Source organism: Amblyomma americanum, chromosome 7 (genome assembly GCF_052857255.1).
Source record: "Amblyomma americanum isolate KBUSLIRL-KWMA chromosome 7, ASM5285725v1, whole genome shotgun sequence".
In the NCBI taxonomy this organism is placed as follows: Eukaryota; Metazoa; Arthropoda; class Arachnida; order Ixodida; family Ixodidae; genus Amblyomma; species Amblyomma americanum.
The window spans coordinates 147188283-147206430 of record NC_135503.1 but is presented as its reverse complement, the minus strand read 5'-3'; the positions used below and the strand labels follow the sequence as shown (position 1 = coordinate 147206430).

At 50.2% G+C, this 18148-nt stretch overlaps 2 protein-coding genes across 2 annotated transcripts in view; both read right to left on the bottom strand.

Annotated features, from left to right (window-relative positions):
- Positions 1-2088, bottom strand: part of LOC144097522 (uncharacterized) — a 37896-nt gene extending 35808 nt beyond the window's left edge. Inside the window, exon 1 of the mRNA XM_077630223.1 lies at positions 2013-2088. Within this exon, the coding sequence (XP_077486349.1) occupies positions 2013-2051 (39 nt within the window). The 5' untranslated portion in view covers positions 2052-2088. The remainder of the gene's footprint in view (positions 1-2012) is intronic.
- A 4247-nt stretch (positions 2089-6335) lies between these two features.
- LOC144098161 (uncharacterized) overlaps positions 6336-18148 on the bottom strand; it is a 33320-nt gene continuing 21507 nt past the window's right edge. Inside the window, exons 5-8 of the mRNA XM_077630684.1 lie at positions 10640-10748; positions 9488-9602; positions 6917-7086; positions 6336-6494 (exon numbers count right to left, since the gene is read on the bottom strand). Of these exons, the coding sequence (XP_077486810.1) occupies positions 6336-6494; positions 6917-7086; positions 9488-9602; positions 10640-10748 (553 nt within the window). The remainder of the gene's footprint in view (positions 6495-6916; positions 7087-9487; positions 9603-10639; positions 10749-18148) is intronic.

The following is an 18148-nucleotide window of genomic DNA, read 5'->3' as shown; positions in this document are numbered from 1 at the left end:
AGGTGAAAGTAAGAACAAAGTGCTTTGGTGGAATTTACTTGTCATCTTTTCTAATTTTTAAGAGTTGTACATCAGTGACATCTTGGTCCTTGAGACCATCCAGCAATTTTCTTCAGTCAGAGTGAGAAAGTGTTGTTCTGAAATCACACCGTTGACATTATTGAGGAATCTACGTGCAATATGACAGCAGGTTATCCTCCAAAGGTTACTATATTTGAGAGCTAAAAATACTGCGCTTTGTCTTTGATATGGAGAAATAGATCACCATTGGCCAGCTTCATTACCTTGTAGCCAAGGCCCGATGATTCTGTGAGAAATTTAGAAACGACAAAAGAAGAGATGATTCTTGTTTGTTTTCCAGCTAAGTCACCATGTACAATGTAGTTTCTGGGGAAGATTTCTTTTTTTGCAGGAACTGCACAGTGACATTGGTCTGCCCTCATTTGTGAGGGCGATAATTTGCAGAAGAAAAGGAATCCAAAAAAAATACTGTTATTCGTCTGCCGTAGCAGCTGCCCACCATGAAGATCCAACATGGATGCGGGGCAGGAAGTTGCAAGCAATTCCTGTCCACGCAAGCTGTACAACACAACTGTAACTGATTATGGCATGTCAGGTTTGTTCACCACACATGGTTAACCCTAGCTGCCCATGAAAAAGTAAACATCGAGAAACGAGGCGACAGGACAGTAGTGAGAAAGAAGATAGGATAGTGAGAGACGGATGGGGAGCATAGGAAAAGGCGACAGCCAATTTCCCTCAGTCGGGTCAGGCCCGAGGTGTTATCTACGGGAAGCTGGGGCCAAAGTGGTGTGTTGCCTTCGCCGAGGACACTTGAAGGTCCAAACGCTCGGTATCGGCTCATTCACCAGGATCCCCTTTTCCCCAGACACGGCGATGCCATGCAGAGCTAAACGTGGGTGCTCGGGTCCGTAGTGACGCACTGGTCAGCATCATAGCCAGGCGGGGATGTCCCTGCGGATGCTCAGGACTTCGTGGTGTTGCAACTCACCAACATCTTAATGCAGATGCCTCTGCGGCGGTCTATTTCATATTTTATATATTGAGTTAATGATATACTGAACTATTCCGGAACCCTCTTTGAGTAGGACAATCCGGGTTCGACTGTAGCCAAAAAATCTCGCATAGTTCTAGTTTAAGAAGTTTGCTTACTTTGTAAAAATCAAACCAAACACTTGGCATGGGTCTTCCAGTCAGTGTTACCCGTGGACTGGTAAACAGCGTAGAGAGGTGCAGGTAGCTATGTCTTCTGCACTGAGCGATCAGTTTACAACACGTCTGGTGCGTCTTCTTGTCCCTGGTATACTGTGTTCTGGCACAGAAGAACGCTAATTGGGCTGACAGTGTACGTCGCATTACACATTCACCAGGGAATGTCATCGAGTTGCAGCACCATACATGACACCGACCAATAATGTTTATTCCTCTTTTCATTTACTATTCCTTACAATCTTCAATTACTCTGCCCTTATCGCTCCAATTCACATCCTCTCTTTGGTCAGTGGTTGCGGCACTCTAATTAACAGGGCGAGGTTACGTTATAACTGTTGCCGTCGAATCTTCGCATCGGAGACGGGCAATATGTCCACCAGTTTGTCTTGAGGTGCCCCCATGCGAATGCATACAGTACCGAGCATCGACAACCTTTGCTAGGATTGCAGACATCATTTTGTTTTTGGAGGATTATGACTTATACTCCTCCATGGACACAGAATAGAAAAAACTTCTGCTTAAAGTTAAACTTGTATGTTGGACCGCTGTATTGGGATATCTCGTGGCCCAGGCAGCCGTAAATGAGACCTTAATGAATAAATACAGCGGTGCCGCAAATTTCAGCGAGAAAAACAAAATAACCGAGCTGCCATCACGTTAAGTAATGAAGCTGAACTTCTGGGCGACCCAGTTGGTCTGTCCCTCACTCATTTCGCGGGAGGTGCCACCATCACAGACAGTGTCTATGGGCGCCTCGAATGGACGCCATTTGCACTAACTTGTTCCTCAGGTGCAAGCTGCTCTTCGAGTGGGGCCATCCCAGTGTGCACGAAAGGTGGTGGAGCATTCGGGATCCAGAAGAGTGGCGCCTGGTCGCTGGTGGCGGGCGGCTGAACGTACGCCATGTCGGCACTTGGCTGCCTCCAACTCGGGCCGGCCGCCACGGGGAGGTAATGGATCTGCTCGCGACCGGGGCCTTGCAGAAATGCACCGGGGGCTGCAGCACCGTGACAGAGTATGCAATGAGCATCGCTCACTAGATGCTGCAGTGTCGCAGTCGACATGACCGCAAAAGCGCTAATCTGCGCCCAGTGGGCTGATCGTTACCCGAGGCCTCTAGACTAGCGTAATATCTCACTGGTCACACGATAGTCCTTTCCTGCCCCTGCAGAGCGTCTCCATGTCTTACTGCGCTAGACAAGATGCCTCGGATGCGATTGCAGTAGAACACGCTTGTCTTCACCCAAGCAGACAGCATGGAACACGAGGCGAAGAACAACAATATGGCACAGAGACCCTTTGTCTTCGGTTCCTCGTCCCGCATTTCATGCTCTTTGCTAAAACGAACGAGCATGTACCAACTGGCACAATGAGCAAGCGTGCCATACCATACATGCGCAGCCCAAGCATTCCGCAAGCCATACCGAGAAGCGAGCGCACATGCCACACTCAGCAGTGAAGCTTCCTCGGTAGGATTTCACAACCTTTCAATGCTTCATGAATTCATTCTGACGGCTGTGGTCCGAAGCATCACCCCATCTACTGCTGGTGTCGGTGCCCAGCGTCCAGAGAACCCCTCCCATAGACGCTATAGTGAAACCCCAAACGTTCATAACCGAGTGTCCAGCAAGACAATCAGGCTGGCATGCGGCTTTCTCGGTAGAGAAATTTTTGGCACGGCTGCAACGCTGTAGCTGGCGACGCGGGCAGCTATCAATGTTGTTCTCAACTGCCTCTTGGAGGCCAAAGCTGCCAGTGCCTTCGTGTTTGCAATGGTTTTGACCGCGACTCTGGCACGACAAGGGGCGTTAGGTTTAAGTGTGACGACCTTATCACCAGTAATTACAGCACATGTCGTCGGACACGTGAAAATTTAGTCACGCAAGCAACGAGAAGCACAGGCCAATTACGATGCAGGCGGGAGGTACGTACCTGCATGCATTAGTACCAGCTGTTGGCAGTAAATTTAAAAGCGTTCTTATTCTGTTTTGTGCTCGGAAGTGAAGGAAGTTCGACAGGAATCCAACCCACAGAAGTATAAAGGAATGGAGGGCCAAAAAGGTAATGTCAATGGCTCTAGTCCTCTAACCAGGTACTCCAGGGCCACCTCTAGATCAGATGTGAAGGGCGGCAGTATTACTGTTTTTATTGGTTGTAATAAGGGCATAACCTTCAAAGGCGAGTAGAGAGCAATGGCTACATGGAAAAAAAAATTGGCGGTTGTTTATCTCTGGTTAAACCTGGAGTGACGCGGTAGCTACAGCTGGCTGAGTGGAACTTGCTAAGTTGAATTGCAGTCAGTCTTTCGCCGCTCCGTTTCACTGGGCGTTCCTTCTTAACCTTTGTCCCACTTGACACGGCGTATGCGCACCGCTGTGGCAGCTGTTTCGCCGGCGCACCGCGCCGCCGGCAGCAGCAGCTGCTCCGCACCACGTGGCTGGTCACATGACCAACCAGGTGACGAACCACGTGATCAGCCACGGCGCCGGCAGCTGCTCCGCACCACGTGGCCAACCACGTGACAGCGCATTGGCGCAGCCACGGGGTGGCGGCGTCGCCACCGCCACGGTGCCGCCGCACTCAAGGCTCGAAGTGCTACCGCAATGTAGCTATTGCTACAAAGTTACTTTGAATTTCATCCATTTACAGCCAGAATTGAATTCAGCAGAATAGCGGCAACGGAAGCGCCATTTGTTTCATAGTGCTGTGCGCGTTTTTATTGCTTCACCCTGAACTAATCATGTGCTGAACCTGTACATATTCATTATTGTGCAAATAGTTTTTGTGTATATTACTTCTACCCCGTATCGTCTCTTCCTGTCCCCTCCTCTCTTTCATTTCATTTCTCCATTCTGCCTGCTATCCTTTTATTGCAAAAGCAATGCTGCTCAAGGTTTCTGTTCTTGGCCGTCGTCCCGAAGAATCCACCACTGACCTTTAGCGTGACCTATGTGTGACGTCGTACCAGCTGTGGAAAAGCGGGGCCCCAACTCAGCTCGTTGCAATCGTCCCAGCGAATCCTCCATGCTGCAGCTGCGCGCCGCTGCCGGGAGGAGCGCTCGCTGCACGTCACGTCATGCCAGCTGTGGAAAAGCGCCCTCCCCAACTCGGCTCGTCGCGATCGTCCCAGCGAATCCTCCACGCGCAGCCGCCGTGGGGGAGGCGCTCGCTCTACGTGACGTCATGCCAGCTGTGGAAAAGCTGCCCCCGAACTCAGCTCGTCGTAGTCGTCCCAGCGAATCCTCCACGGTAAGTCGGATGATGTGTATAAGGTGAAGCTGCAATGATGTTCTGCAGCTAAGAAGCGGCGACGTGCGGAAGAAACGAATGAAGAGTGGGAACAACGTTTAGCTAAACGGCGTGCATATTGCGGTCGTTATGGAGAGCGTGAAAGAGACGCAACAACGGCAGAACGAAGCGAGCAAGAGATAACGCCCTCAAGAGATGCCAGAAGAACGTGCCGCAAGACTCGAGAAGCGTCGTAACGCAGATGCGGGTAGAAGTGACACCTCCCTTAATGACTCTTCAACTGCGGAAGAGACCACTTTGAATTCTCGAGAGCGTCAGAATGAGACGGTGCGTAGACGACGTGCCGAAACAACGAAGCTTTTGCAATTCGACTTGGGTTAACCAGAGTTCAACCATAGACAATTTTATTTCCGCAACCGCAGCTCAGGTGCTTCAGTATCCATGGCAGATGCCGGGGCTAGCGAAAATCTTTTCCTTCCTTTTTGTTATTGCTTTAATACACCACTTACTACTACAACATGTGTGTCAAGCGCAGGTTGGCGCACACGCGTAGAGAAAAAAGTGCGGGGCAGATTGCTTATTCGACCGTTTTTGTGCACTAAACTACCGTGGATGATGTCGTCAAACTACGCTCCTTGTATGGGTGCCGTGGCTTACTGCAGTGCATAGTGAAATAATTAAGGTTGTTCCTAAAAATTGCTGGTGGTTTATCTCTCGTTAAACCAGCAGTGATGCGATAGCTACCGGTGGCCGAGTGGAACATGTGTGGTTGAATTGCAAAGTCAGTCTCTCGCCGTTCCATTTCTCTGGGCGTTCCTACTTCATCTTCGTCCCACCTGACACAGCGAATGCGCACAGCTATTGCAGCTCGGTTACGCAGGCGCGCCGCGCCGCCGGCAGCTGCTCCGCACCACGTGGCCAACCATGTGGCTGGTCGCATGACCAGCCACGGCGCCGCTGCGCCGGGAGCTGCTCCGCACAACGTGACCACGTGGTGGTGGCGGCGCGCCGCCCCCGTCATGGCGCCACCACCGATACGCTGAAGGCTCGAAATGCTACCGCAATGTAGCTGTCACTACAAAAAAAAAGCAACATCCATTATGGCAGGTTGTCCACCTTACACGGCTATTACTACTGATATATATCTGCAGTAGCAGCATTCCGCAAGATCCTGGCATCGTTTGAATCAATGTGTGAAGCCTTCCTCCACCCTGCAGAGGCAACACCCACCCGCCACGTGTCCACCCCGTCCTCACAGCAAAGGGACTGCCCGCCTACCTCTTCACCCCACCTCTATGCAGGAATTCACTGTGCGTTCACTGCAGACAAGTTGTATCCTACTTCATAGCGCAAGAAGAGGCGAAAAGGAAATAAGCGCAGCTATGGCGCCATGGGCAAGGCGAAAACATTGCAAAGGCAATAAGCTGCGCCAGCAACAAGGCACAACATTTGTCGTAAAAGCGAGGTTGAAAAAAGAAAATGCATAAGACAAAAGCACCCTGCTGTTGCAGCTTCAAGGCATCAGTTCGTATGATTGCCTGTCATTTTTTTTTCACCTAGAGACCATAACCGCACAAGAAATGAAACGCACATTGAAAAAAGAAACTTGAAGAAACCGACAAACGCAATGTAACGGGCACACAAATCAGAGATAGGGTGCGAAAAGCACAAAGCGGTACAAAGCAGTGCAATGAGGGGCTGCCTGCGCCGCATGAAAGGGCAGGAATGCTAAAGTTGCAAAAAAGAGCAGGAATGCTATGAAATGCAGAAAATAAGGCAAAATCAAATCGTAAATTAGGCAAAGCTTATCCGCATTTCAAACACCTGAAGCTCCTGTGCCCTATGCGGCCATGTCAGTTTCCTGCTCCTCTGTGGCGCTTTGTGCTATCCTCAGCTTTCGGAGAAAAAGTGCTAGGAGTGGCCGCACCTGGCACAGCGTAGGGGGGCACCAAGCCTTCACCACCAGCACCGGGTCCGTGCATTCGCATCGCAGGGACCTGCATTACGACAAACTGCAAAGCAAGCAAAGTAGACAGCCATGTCACGAGGCGTGAGCGTGTGCAATCCGAAACGATGGTGCCACAGCGACAAACAAATGAATACTGCATGGTACACAAGAGCAGACCCCTTCCAGTAAGCACCCCGTTCAACACCAACCAAAGCAAAGATGTGAGGGCTACAGCATGCATCACGTTCACCTCTAAACAAAAAGGAGTAGAGAGGGAGTAGGCTGTCCCATAGCGCACTTGCATGCCTGTGTTTAGAATCCACCAACCGGGCGCATGCGCACCGAGTGTCTTGGGTTGACCTCGGCAGCCCGAAGAGACAGACAGAAAATCGGAGGAAGTACGATCTAGATGTTCCACGGGCATTTCAAATGTAGAGCTCTCGAATGCAGCGTGCGCCAGGAGCGACCCAGGGCTAGACCACCAACCTGGTGTCCAGGCGCAGGCTGGGCCGGCATCAGGACGTTGGTGGCCGTGTCGATCCGGGTCTCGTACGGCACACAGATGAGCGTGCCCTGGGGTGCGGAGGTCGGCCACCCGCCCCTCGCAAATGACGAGCCCTGGGCCTGGGCATTGCCTGCCTGTGCCTGGACATCACCTGTGTGCGTGAATGGGTGCAGGGGAGAGAGAAAGCAAAATCTCAGCGGTAACGTGTTAACTCTACGATCCAGATCTTATTCTTTCTACCAAATACCGGGTATAATACCATTATAAAAGTGATCTTTCCAGATCACTACACGATAATCTCAGGCAGCCCGCACCTCACCACTTCGCTGCCCCAGTGCTGGCGGGGCAGAGAATGTCACGTTTTAAGTGTGTTCTCTTGCCTTCGATTTGCATGCCCCGCCAAATCCCATTTCTTCCTCTTGATTTTGACTAGGATGTCATCAACACGCGCTAATGACGTCCTCTTTCACCACTCTGCACCTCTAAACCGAACACCTGCCTATAGCCTCTGATGCGATGTCACAGAAAGTTGGCCGCGTGTTTAGGCACTCTGCGCCCTCCGCATCCAGTTCAGGTGAACTACATGCACCACCAGTTCCTCTGCCGAGACAGGATTAGCGCCGATCATGGTGTAAGATACACGGGTGGGAACACAGTGGCCTGCGCGATGCAAAGAACAAGTCCCCTAGTTCAACTTGGTGTCATGAGACGACTCTTCGATATGCGGCCCATTTTCGCACGTTATTTTTTACATGGTTATAAACCACCGCCTTGATGTCAAAACAGTAACTCAAACATAGTGCCCTCTTGTTCTTTCGTTCGTTCAACCGACCATTGGCCGCCGTCCCTTGCGTTCGTCACGCGCTCCCGGTCTGATTGCGCTGAACAAGGGCCGGCTGCTCAAACACCACAAAACAAGTTCACGAGCTGGCATCTGGCTTCTGTGGCAAAGAGAGAGTTTATATATGTCTTCATAGATAGTTCATTTAGCTGTTTCACCGCACGGTGGATAGAGGACGCTGTCACAGGCCGTGTTTGGAGGTGCAGGAATGGTGCTTTGTCTGGCTGCGGGCGTCCAGGGCGTTTCGAATGCTGCGTCCTCATGCTGTGTCTGCGTGCTGCAGGGAAGACTAAATAATTTTCAAAAAAAGGATTTTTGAGGCAAATACATGGCTTATTCGGCATGGTAATGCCAGGCTTGGCGGACACCAGGAAACCGGTGAATCATTTTAACTCATAAGGTGGTAACTAATTTCCAATTATTAACTTTTTAACTATTAGAGTTAGAAGCCTGGCTGCAATTAGAGACTTGTAGCCGGTCGTAAGTAACCGCCATTTTTTTTTAATTTCGAAAACGCGATTACCCTCAGCGCTGTGACCCCACATATTTAGGCTGCATCGCGCCAAAATACCTGTGCATTTGAAGAGCTTGCATGCAAAGCAACTCCTCCAGTGCACGCAACTGTGTTCGAAATAGCCAAATTTTTTCGAGCTAAAGCGGCAAGTGTAATCGCGTTTTCTAAATGATAAAACTGGTATGGTGGTTACTAACAACCAGATAGATATACAGATCTCTACTTGCAACCGGGCACCTAACTCTAATATTTAGAAAGTTAATTATTAGAAATTAGTTAACCAGGTTAGTAGTTAAGATTATTCACCGGTTTTCTGGTGTCCGCCAACGTTCGCAATACCATGCCGCGAAAGCCATATTTTTACGTCAAAAATCCTACTGTTGAAAATCGCAGAAATTACTTTTCAAGCCCGCCGCGGTTGCTCAGTGGTTAGAGCGCTCGACTACTGATCCGGAGTTCCCGGGTTCGAACCCGACCGCGGCAGCCACGTTTTTATGGAGGAAAAACGCTAAGGCGCCTGTGTGCTGTGTGATGTCAGTGCGCATTAAAGATCCCCAGGTGGTCGAAATTATTCTGGAGCCCCCCACTACAGCACCTCTCTCCCTTTCTTCTTTCACTCCCTCCTTTATCCCTTTCCTTACGGCCCAGTTCAGGTGTCCAGGCCCAGTTCAGGTGTCCAGGCCCAGTTCAGGTGTCCAAAGATATATGAGACAGATACTGCGCCAGTTCCTTTCCCCCCAAAACCAATTATTATTATTATTACTTTTGAAAGTCTTTCCTGCGACACCCCGTGTAAATTACGCCGTGGTGCCCATCAGGCATTCAAATGTGTCGTCGTGGTCCGTCATTCATCGGCGCCAGTCCGCCAGTGCGACATGGGTGCGTGTGCGAGTAAGTGGTGTGTTTCTGCCAACATCACCGAGGAGTCTTCTCCCATTGCCTACGACCAATGGCAGAAGACCAAATGTACTTAAACCAAAATTAATCGCTGCAAAATACGACCCCTAATGTCTTTTCACTGTTCACGCACCCTTCCGACCACTTTGCCACCCCTGTTACGTCACGAATGTGGTCTCTCCAAGCGCGCCGTAACGAAGTCGCATGCGTGACAGACGAGGGAACGCCGGTGCACAGTACAAACAGAGGAGAACCTCGAAGAAACGGACACAAACAACGCCACTCAAAGTGACCACTCACAGATGGGGTAATCGGTCCCGAGGGCCGCGTCCGCACGGTCGAATCGGGGATAGTCATTGCGCCAAGCAGTCCTGGCCTCGATTTCTTCCACTGGCACAGGAACGAAGTTCGTCCGCTAATGGGAAAAAAAAGATAAACACAATCGTCTCGTTATACACTATTAACACACCTGACAGCGTGCTGGTGCAGTGCAATTTTGTTGGGTCCGTCCTCACCGTCGCTGGTATCAATTTCGCCAAGTTATATCTGTGCCGCGTCAGGTTCTGTAGATTATTACCTTTCAGAAGGCTATGAAAATAACAAATACGCGTTGCCAATTTCTAATTTTCAGCAACTTCCTAATCCCATCGCTCGTGCGTAACGATTTTTGCAGTCACAATTTTCCGTAGCCTTGCTTAAAACTACTAATGCCATCTGCTTCATGTTGAGCACGAGCGAGACGAATAGTTCGATTGGAGACCTATCTCCAATCCATTTCTAATAATCGAAAAGACACGAATATTTTATTCAAATCGGACACTCGCAATTGCGACGACAAACATGCATTAATTCTCCCGTCAGAGGCCAAAGCTTGGCGAGGTGCATTCAGAGCTGCACAGGAGTACAGCGGCATCGCACGGAGTTCTGTCAACCGTATACGCCTTGGCTAGCGCTGCCGGGTGCACGTTCTCCATGAAGCGTCAGAAAAGGCTGCTAAACCTGACCGCCGTATAATTCGCAATACCACAAAGCTGATCGTCACAAAATTTCGAAAGCAATCTTATAGACCCAAGAGTAACCATCGTGAGCAACACACAGCCCTTGCGTAGGGCACCAGCATATCTCTCAAAGGGCTCCAAGCGGTAGAATTTTGTACCCGCAGTTGGCGCTACGAACTGCCGCCTACAATTGGGCCAGCTGTCAAGGCTAGCAATGTAAACAAGTGCAGATTCTAGTTTTTTTTAGCTATAGCTTTTTGCTGCCATAGCCGAGACAAAGAATTCTGGAAGCACACTAAACACACAATTTTGAATTGGAGAAAAAGACAACATGGTTTAAATATTTGTCACGCAGCGGCGACGTCAGGTAGGTATTGAGAAGGAAGACTGGGAGGAAGAAAGAAGGTTCGGTGGCAAGCAGTGAAAACGCATTGCAGAAGGCAAAAATTTGCACCGGTGAAAGTGCCATGCGTGGACGGGGACGCTCGCTATCCTCTTCAGCAGTCTCCTGCCTCTTGTCCCCTTCAGCAGTCTCCCGTGCGGTCGCTATCATCAAGTGCTCCCTGGAATAAAGACAGAAAGAGGAACACAGGAGTTGTTAGGTTCTTTTTAAGAAAAGCCGGTGTTGCAGAAAAGCCAGTGAGCGAAAAATGGGGCATCTGCATGGACACCGGAACCGCGCCATAAGGAGAGGGCTTTTCACTCCCTTAAGGCACAGTACTAGTGTCCAGAATTGTGAGAGAGGCGTCATTTCCTTTCCTTAAAATCAATTTTCATTTCAATTTTCTTCCCTTGGCCTCAGTGTCCACCCAGATATGTGAGACAGGCGTCCTTTCCTTTCTAAAAAAGAATTTTTGTTTCCATTGCTTTACCGCCCTACCCGTGTGTCCACCAAGGTATGTTTCGTTTCCTTAAATTGTCCGGGGAAAGGGGTCGCACCGAAGGACAATGGCGTTCCATGGATTCCTTGGCAATGCTGCAACACGCTGTCGCGTCCTGCTCTTAAAGGCGAAGCTTAAGCGTCTGCCAAATTTTGTAGCGGGAGCTACACTAGGGTACCAGTAGAGCATTTCACTGTACACGCGGGAGGCCAGTTGTGCGCAAACGTCGTTATGATGGAAACCGGGGACGAGGAGTGGGTGCACCGCGCTTTCTTCCGGAGTCTTCCGGAGTCCCTCCTTCATCCCTTCCTTTATGGCGCGGTTCAGGTGTCCGCCGATATGTGAGACAGATACTGCGCCATTTCCATTCCCCCGAAACCAATTTAACCTTACGGCCGCGGTGCGCGGTGTCTGTCTCCATGGCAGCCGTCGCACGGATCACACCTAGGTCCCTTCCGCTGAACGCATCAAAGTGCACCGGCGTTTATATAATTGGTTTTGGGGACAGGAAATGGCGCAGTTTCTGTCTCATATATCGCTGGACACCTGAAACGCATAAAGAAACGGATAAAGGAAGGAGTGAAAGAAGAAAATTTGGTTTTGGTGGAAAGGAAATGGCGCAGTATCTCTCTCTGTATCATCAGACAACTGAACCGCGCGTTAAGGGAAGGGATAAACAAGGGACAGAGAGAAGAAAGGAAGAGGCGCCTTAGTGGAGGGCTCCGGAATAATATCGACCACCTGGGGATCTTAAACATGCACTGACATCACACAGCGCACGGGCGCCTTAGCGCTTCGCCTCCATCGAAACTCAGCCGCCGCGGTCGGCTTCGAACCTGGGTACACCGGATCCTAGCTGAACCACAAGGATTGACCTTTTGTGTCTGAGAGGAAGCAACCAGTATAAATACTTTGTAGGCAGCATTGAGACAACTGCGTGTTACTTTACCGATCATCGGGCAGTGTTTATCTCTGTCAAAACAATTGAGTAAATAAACAATATGTCTCACCGAATACTTCTTGAATGCTTAAAATTTTAGTCACAACAACAAACTCGACAACATGCGTAACCAGCGGAGAACTACTGCTCTCGCTACGTATACCTTGGCATAGCTCAGCTAAGCCACTGCCAATTTTTTTTAAAGCGAAAGTTTTACTGTCCCCGGACTTGCGATTTCGCCGTGGCGGTGCTCCGAGGAGGCACATCATGACACAACGCGCGCCTCGACGCGGACATTTCTCTCTCTCTCTAGCTCCCTAGTCACTACTGCGCATGCGCCACCAGTAGCACCGAGCCACATGCGTTCCGTCGCTGCGCAGCGCCGCACCTCTCCTCAAAATCCAATTATCTCTTTCTTCTTTCCCTCCTTTATCCCTTCCTTTACGGCGCGGTTCGGGTGCCCACCGAGATATGTGAGACCGTTACTGTGCCATTCCCATTCCTCAAAAACCAAACAAAACAAGTGAGCCGACGGCGCTCCTAGAGTTCATTGGCGTTGACAACTTTGCAAAGGCCGTTCATTTTCACAAAAGGAAAGGCGCACAACCAGCTCCGTAGGTCTGTGGAAACCTCAATCTCGCTTCCACGCACGTGGCGTTGGTGTCCAACTGCAAAAGCCTGCTTTGATTGCGTTGCGCACACTGGATATGCAGCGCGCCCTCCCTGGGAGGTGGCATGCTGTTAATGGTTGCTCGCGAGACTTTGATCACCAAACGAACGCTGCGGCCTAGCTATTGCTGCAGTGCCGCATATCAGCCACAACGCTGTCAGGGCATTCCGGCCACATCTCTCTCACCACCGCCACATGTATCAAAGCACGAATGAGGCGTTCGCACATCCAGGGAGCCAGTTATGTGCCCTTCCTTTCCTCAAAGCCATCTCCACTTAGAAGATTCTCAACGCCAACTCCAATGAACACAGTGAACTCCCACATCTTTCGCTTTGTATATCCTGGATTAGCTGAGCTAAAGCACTTTTTTTTTTTCATCCCCGAAACGACGCTGCCGCATAATGGCGCTTCGTGCGCGAAAGTGGGAATACTCGCAACACCGAGACGGTATAAGGCTGGTTCACATGCAAGCAACTGAGCGAATTGAGCGATTGAGTTGCGCATCGCGGCGAAAATTTTCCAACTTGCTGGAACCTCGCCCCTGTGGCCGCTCGAGCCGCCGCGACGACTCGAAACAGGTTTCTGCGCCGCGGATCACAGGAGGTGAGCGCATCGACAGTATCACCGGCTGTCGCGCACTTACACGGTCACAACGTGTAACGATCCTCCGCGCGCGCATTGGCTGCGTGTGGCCCGGGGAACGACGGGTGCGTCACGGAATCGCGACGAGTGATGTGTGTGACGGATGCGTTGCGGTGGAAACACTAGAACACCTGATCCTTCACCGTGCCGCGTTCGCCGATGCTCGTCGCGATATGCTCGCGGCCTATAGGGCGCAGGGCATACTACCAGACTCCATCAAGACGCTATTGTGGCCGCAGGGCAGTGCGCGCACTCGTGAGCGAACTTTGGGGAGCCTTTGTGCATTCCTCGAACACACGGGCTTGACGTCCCGTCTGTTCTCCGTCAGGTAGTTACACGCAGTGACCGAACGCTCCGCGAGTTCTACCTTGAACGATTAATAACTGGACGCCCCACTCCAGTTGTAGCGAACACAATGCTGTGCGCGTGTGTTTTAATTCCTCTAAAATGAACTAATCACACGCACAACCTGGACACATTTCTTATTGTGTAAATAGTTTGTACATATTACTTCTTCCCTATACTCTCTTCCTGTCCCCTCACCTCTTTCATTTCATTTCTCCATTCTGCCTGCTATCCTTTATTTCCGCTGCCCCAGTTCAGGTGCTTCAGTATCGATGGCAGATGCCGGGGCTAGCAAACATCTTTTCCTTCCTTCTTACTATTATTTTGATAAAAGAAACCACTACCACCGCCACGGAGGCAGAAATCGCGAGCGTTTTCACTTGCATGCGAAACAGCCTGAAAGCCTGTGAAAGCACGACGAAACAGGCTTAAACCTTGTTTCACATGCAAGTGAAAACGCTCGCGATTCCTGCCGCCGCGGCGCAAAAACCTGTCTCGTGTCGTCGCGGCGGCTCGAGCGGCCACGGGGGCGAGGTTCCAGCAAGTTGGAAAATTTTCGCCGCGATGCGCAGCTCAGTCGCTCAATTCGCTCAGTTGCTTGCCTGTGAACCAGACTTAAGCGAGCGAGGAAAAGACGGAACAAGGAGCCGGTAAACAGTTCTGTGTAGGAGCGCACCTGTAAGGCAAGCAGCGTGCGAGTGCTGAACACCGTACCTCAAAGGACGACATGGGCGAGCGGATCGGGCTTGTTGATGTTGTTGTTGACCTCACACAATGGCACATACCCACAAGGGGGATTGGCCATAACCAGGCGGTGACTATTTAAATGACCACTAGCATGTGGCAAGCATGGGATGACCTACCAAAATTTGGATTGCACAGTTTTCGTAGCCGAGGTGGTTGCAGGAGGTTAGGGGGGTCTTCTTCTTCTTCTCCTCAAGTAATATGGCACATAGCAACGTGGGGGGGATTGGCCAAGGTATAGAGTAGAATGCCAATGAAGCATTTGCGCGGGGAAGGAAACGTCAGAAGACTGAATCAAGATAAAAAAATTGGAAAAATAAAATGAATTCAAGAGGTATGAGTCATCCGGAATAGAATCAATCTAGCCTTTTTTGGACATGCGAAAGAATTTTGTATATAGCTAACAAGATAATCGATTAGTTGCACTTATGTAATCGTGAAGGTAGCCGCATACACTGCTTAACGGGAATCCCTTGGCGCTCGCACCGAACGATAGAAGAACTGTAAGAGACAGAGGCAGTCCTAGTCTCGAAAGAGGAACCTCCAGATATTGCTTTCTCTGAACCGCGAACCGCCGGCAAGAGAGGTGAAAATGATCGATTGATTCAACTTGCCCACATGATACACAAAGGTTTGTCGCAGTGAACCCGCACCTGCATAAGTACAAGTTTAAGTGAGGGATTCTACATCGCAGGAGCGTCATGGACACTTCACAAAGCCTTGACTTACACCACCGGATATTCCATGGGTGCTTTAGGTGTTGAAAGTCCACGGTATTGAGCAACGGATCACTCAAAGTGGCTGAAATATGTTGGATCCTATTTGCTCACCACCACTTATGCTTCTTGGTTTCAGACTGCGTCGCACTCGGCAGCATTCAACAAACTGCTGCCCCTTAATTTCTCGGACTTCACTGTCCCAAAACTGCTGCGCGCGGTTGTCCTCGGGATAACGAAAAGTATCGACCAATGTCGAGACAAAGGTGAAATATTTACGCTACAAATGCTCGAGTTTTTTTTTTTTATTTCACACGCTTGCCATTCAGGCACAATAAGGTGAGGTGCGTTTCCGACGTGGAAGCAAAGAACCATGGAAAAATCGTCTGCCAGCTCCTTCCGGTTCCAAATTTCTCATACACACTGCCTTTTGCATAGCTGTTGCCGTGCATGCATGCGTCGTTTATTCACTCATTTATCTGTGCTGCGACGCCGCTTATTGCACACCATCACCGTAAGATTTGCGCGTGCAGCGTATGAACGTACGCGTCCTGAGCGCATAAATTGACAATAGCGAAAGGTAGGAGTGCTCTGTCGTGGTTATAATATGCCTGCGTGGAGTGGCTGTTCTGCGTACGCACGGCAGTCGGTTGAACTAGTTTCCGACGTGGAAGCAAAGAACCATGGAAAAATCGTCTCCCAGCTACTTCCGGTTCCAAATTTCTCATACACACTGCCTTTTACATAGCGGTTGCCGTGCATGCATGCGTCGTTTATTCACTCATTTATCTGTGCTGCGACGCCGCTTATTGCACACCATCACCGTAAGATCTGCGCGTGCAGCGTATGAACGTACGCGTCCTGAGCGCATAAATTGACAATAGCGAAAGGTAGGAGTGCTCTGTCCTGGTTATAATATGCCTGCGTGGAGTGGCTGTTCTGCGTACGCACGGCAGTCGGTTGAACTAGTTTCCGACGTGGAAGCAAAGAACCATGGAAAAATCGTCTCCCAGCTACTTCCGGTTCCAAATTTCTCATACACACTGCCTTTTACATAGCGGTTGCCGTGCATGCATGCGTCGTTTATTCACTCATTTATCTGTGCTGCGACGCCGCTTATTGCACACCATCACCGTAAGATCTGCGCGTGCAGCGTATGAGCGTACGCGTCCTGAGCGCATAAATTGACAATAGCGAAAGGTAGGAGTGCTCTGTCGTGGTTATAATATGCCTGCGTGGAGTGGCTGTTCTGCGTACGCACGGCAGTCGGTTGAACTAGTTTAACGTGTCGGTCATTATATATTTGGTTTTTCGCCGCACTACGAAGGCAACGAAGGGCTGAAAAGTGCACAGTTTAGCAGACGATAGATGTATTATCCTCACAAGTGGGCTAGCAAGTTGTCCATACATGCCGCTGTGTGAACAGCGCGTCTCAACACATCGCACTGCATTCGCATAGAAAAGCTCCTACTACTTACATTATTTTGGCTGCATTTCGTGCGAAAACACACGACGAAGCATAGCAGTCGATGTCGCGTGAGTATTGCGATAATGCAATACGATCAGCGGTGTTGCAGTGCAAATAAGTTAGTGTAAGAAGCGATATTAACACAGCGACTGCTGTGAAGCAAGCGGGCATGGGGAGAAATTTGGAACCGGAAGTAGCGATAGCAGACAACTTTCCCATCATCCTCTGCTGTGAATCTGAAAACGCACCTCACCCAGGTGGGTCCGCTGTGCACTGTACGAAATCATGTAAGGTATTTTCGTGCAGGAACTGTAAAGGCTCATGCTCTTGGTGTTATCGGCCAGCCACGTGGAGAGATCCTCCTCCCTTGTCGCTGTTCGTCCCACTTCCCGTAGAAATACCCGAGTAACTCAGCAGTAGTTATGTGCAGCTGAATTCGCCATGCGCGTATCGACTTGACGTTCCCTGGCTGCCGCTCCGAGCCTAATATTCGCCAACGCTATATTTCGTGTTCGGCGCATGCGCGTCAGTCTGAACTGAAGTTTCCTGAACGGCGGCATTCCAGCACTACTCATAACCCAACCTAAAAGGTAAACGCACTTCTCGATAGGGAATGGGAAATGATTTTCGCGCATGTAATTATCGGTTAGAGAGAGAAAACACAAATACAGGTGGAAAACCTGAGCGGTTTCATCACTGATTGAGTGGTTTAAAAGGCAACTTTCGCTAACACAAAAAGGAACAGACCCCAGAAGTAAACTAGAGGTAATCTGCGTATTGTTAACGCTTAAAAAAGGGACAAGCAAAAGTATCAGTACAAGGCGGACTCTAACCGCTGCTATACGCGTGCAAAAACCCAGCGCGAGTCCACTGCACCACAGGAACAACAGAAGTGGCAGGTTTTAGTTGTGCACTTACTCGGTCTGCAAGCTGGGAAAATAGGAGCGCAATGGGTTCGCGAAGCTGATCATTTACAAACATTACGATCACACGGGTGTGGGAGACAGAGAGCCTGTGATAGTAGCTTGACGAGCTCTCGCGGTTAGTAATAGGGCCCTGAGCAATAGCCATATCAGTTTTTGGAATTTAGAAAACAAGATCAGTCTAGGCGCTCTGGCTCAACATATTTTGACCATCACACGTCAAAAAAATGCACTTTCGCAAAAGCGCGCGTCTGTGGCGAGCGCAAAACACCACCCCGAAACACGTCACGGCGTGGCGCACGTGTCACGTGACCTCTGTGCCTGCCGCGCTACGGTGCAAGCCGCTGCACGCTGCGGCAGCCCTTCCAAGACAGAGAAGCACAGGCGACACGTCTGCCACACAGTGAGTGCGCTGCTAATCGTTCCCTTTTCCCGTGCTCCATTGTCCCCACAAAGGAAGACGAGAATTGGTTTTGGGGGAAAGGAGATGGCTCAGTATCTGTCTCGCATATCGGCGGACATCAGAGTCGCGCTGTAAGGGAAGGGATAAAGGAGGGTGTGCAAGAAGAAAGGAAGAAAGAGGTGCTGTAGTGGAAGGCGCACAGCACAGCACACGGATGCCTTACGTTCCGGC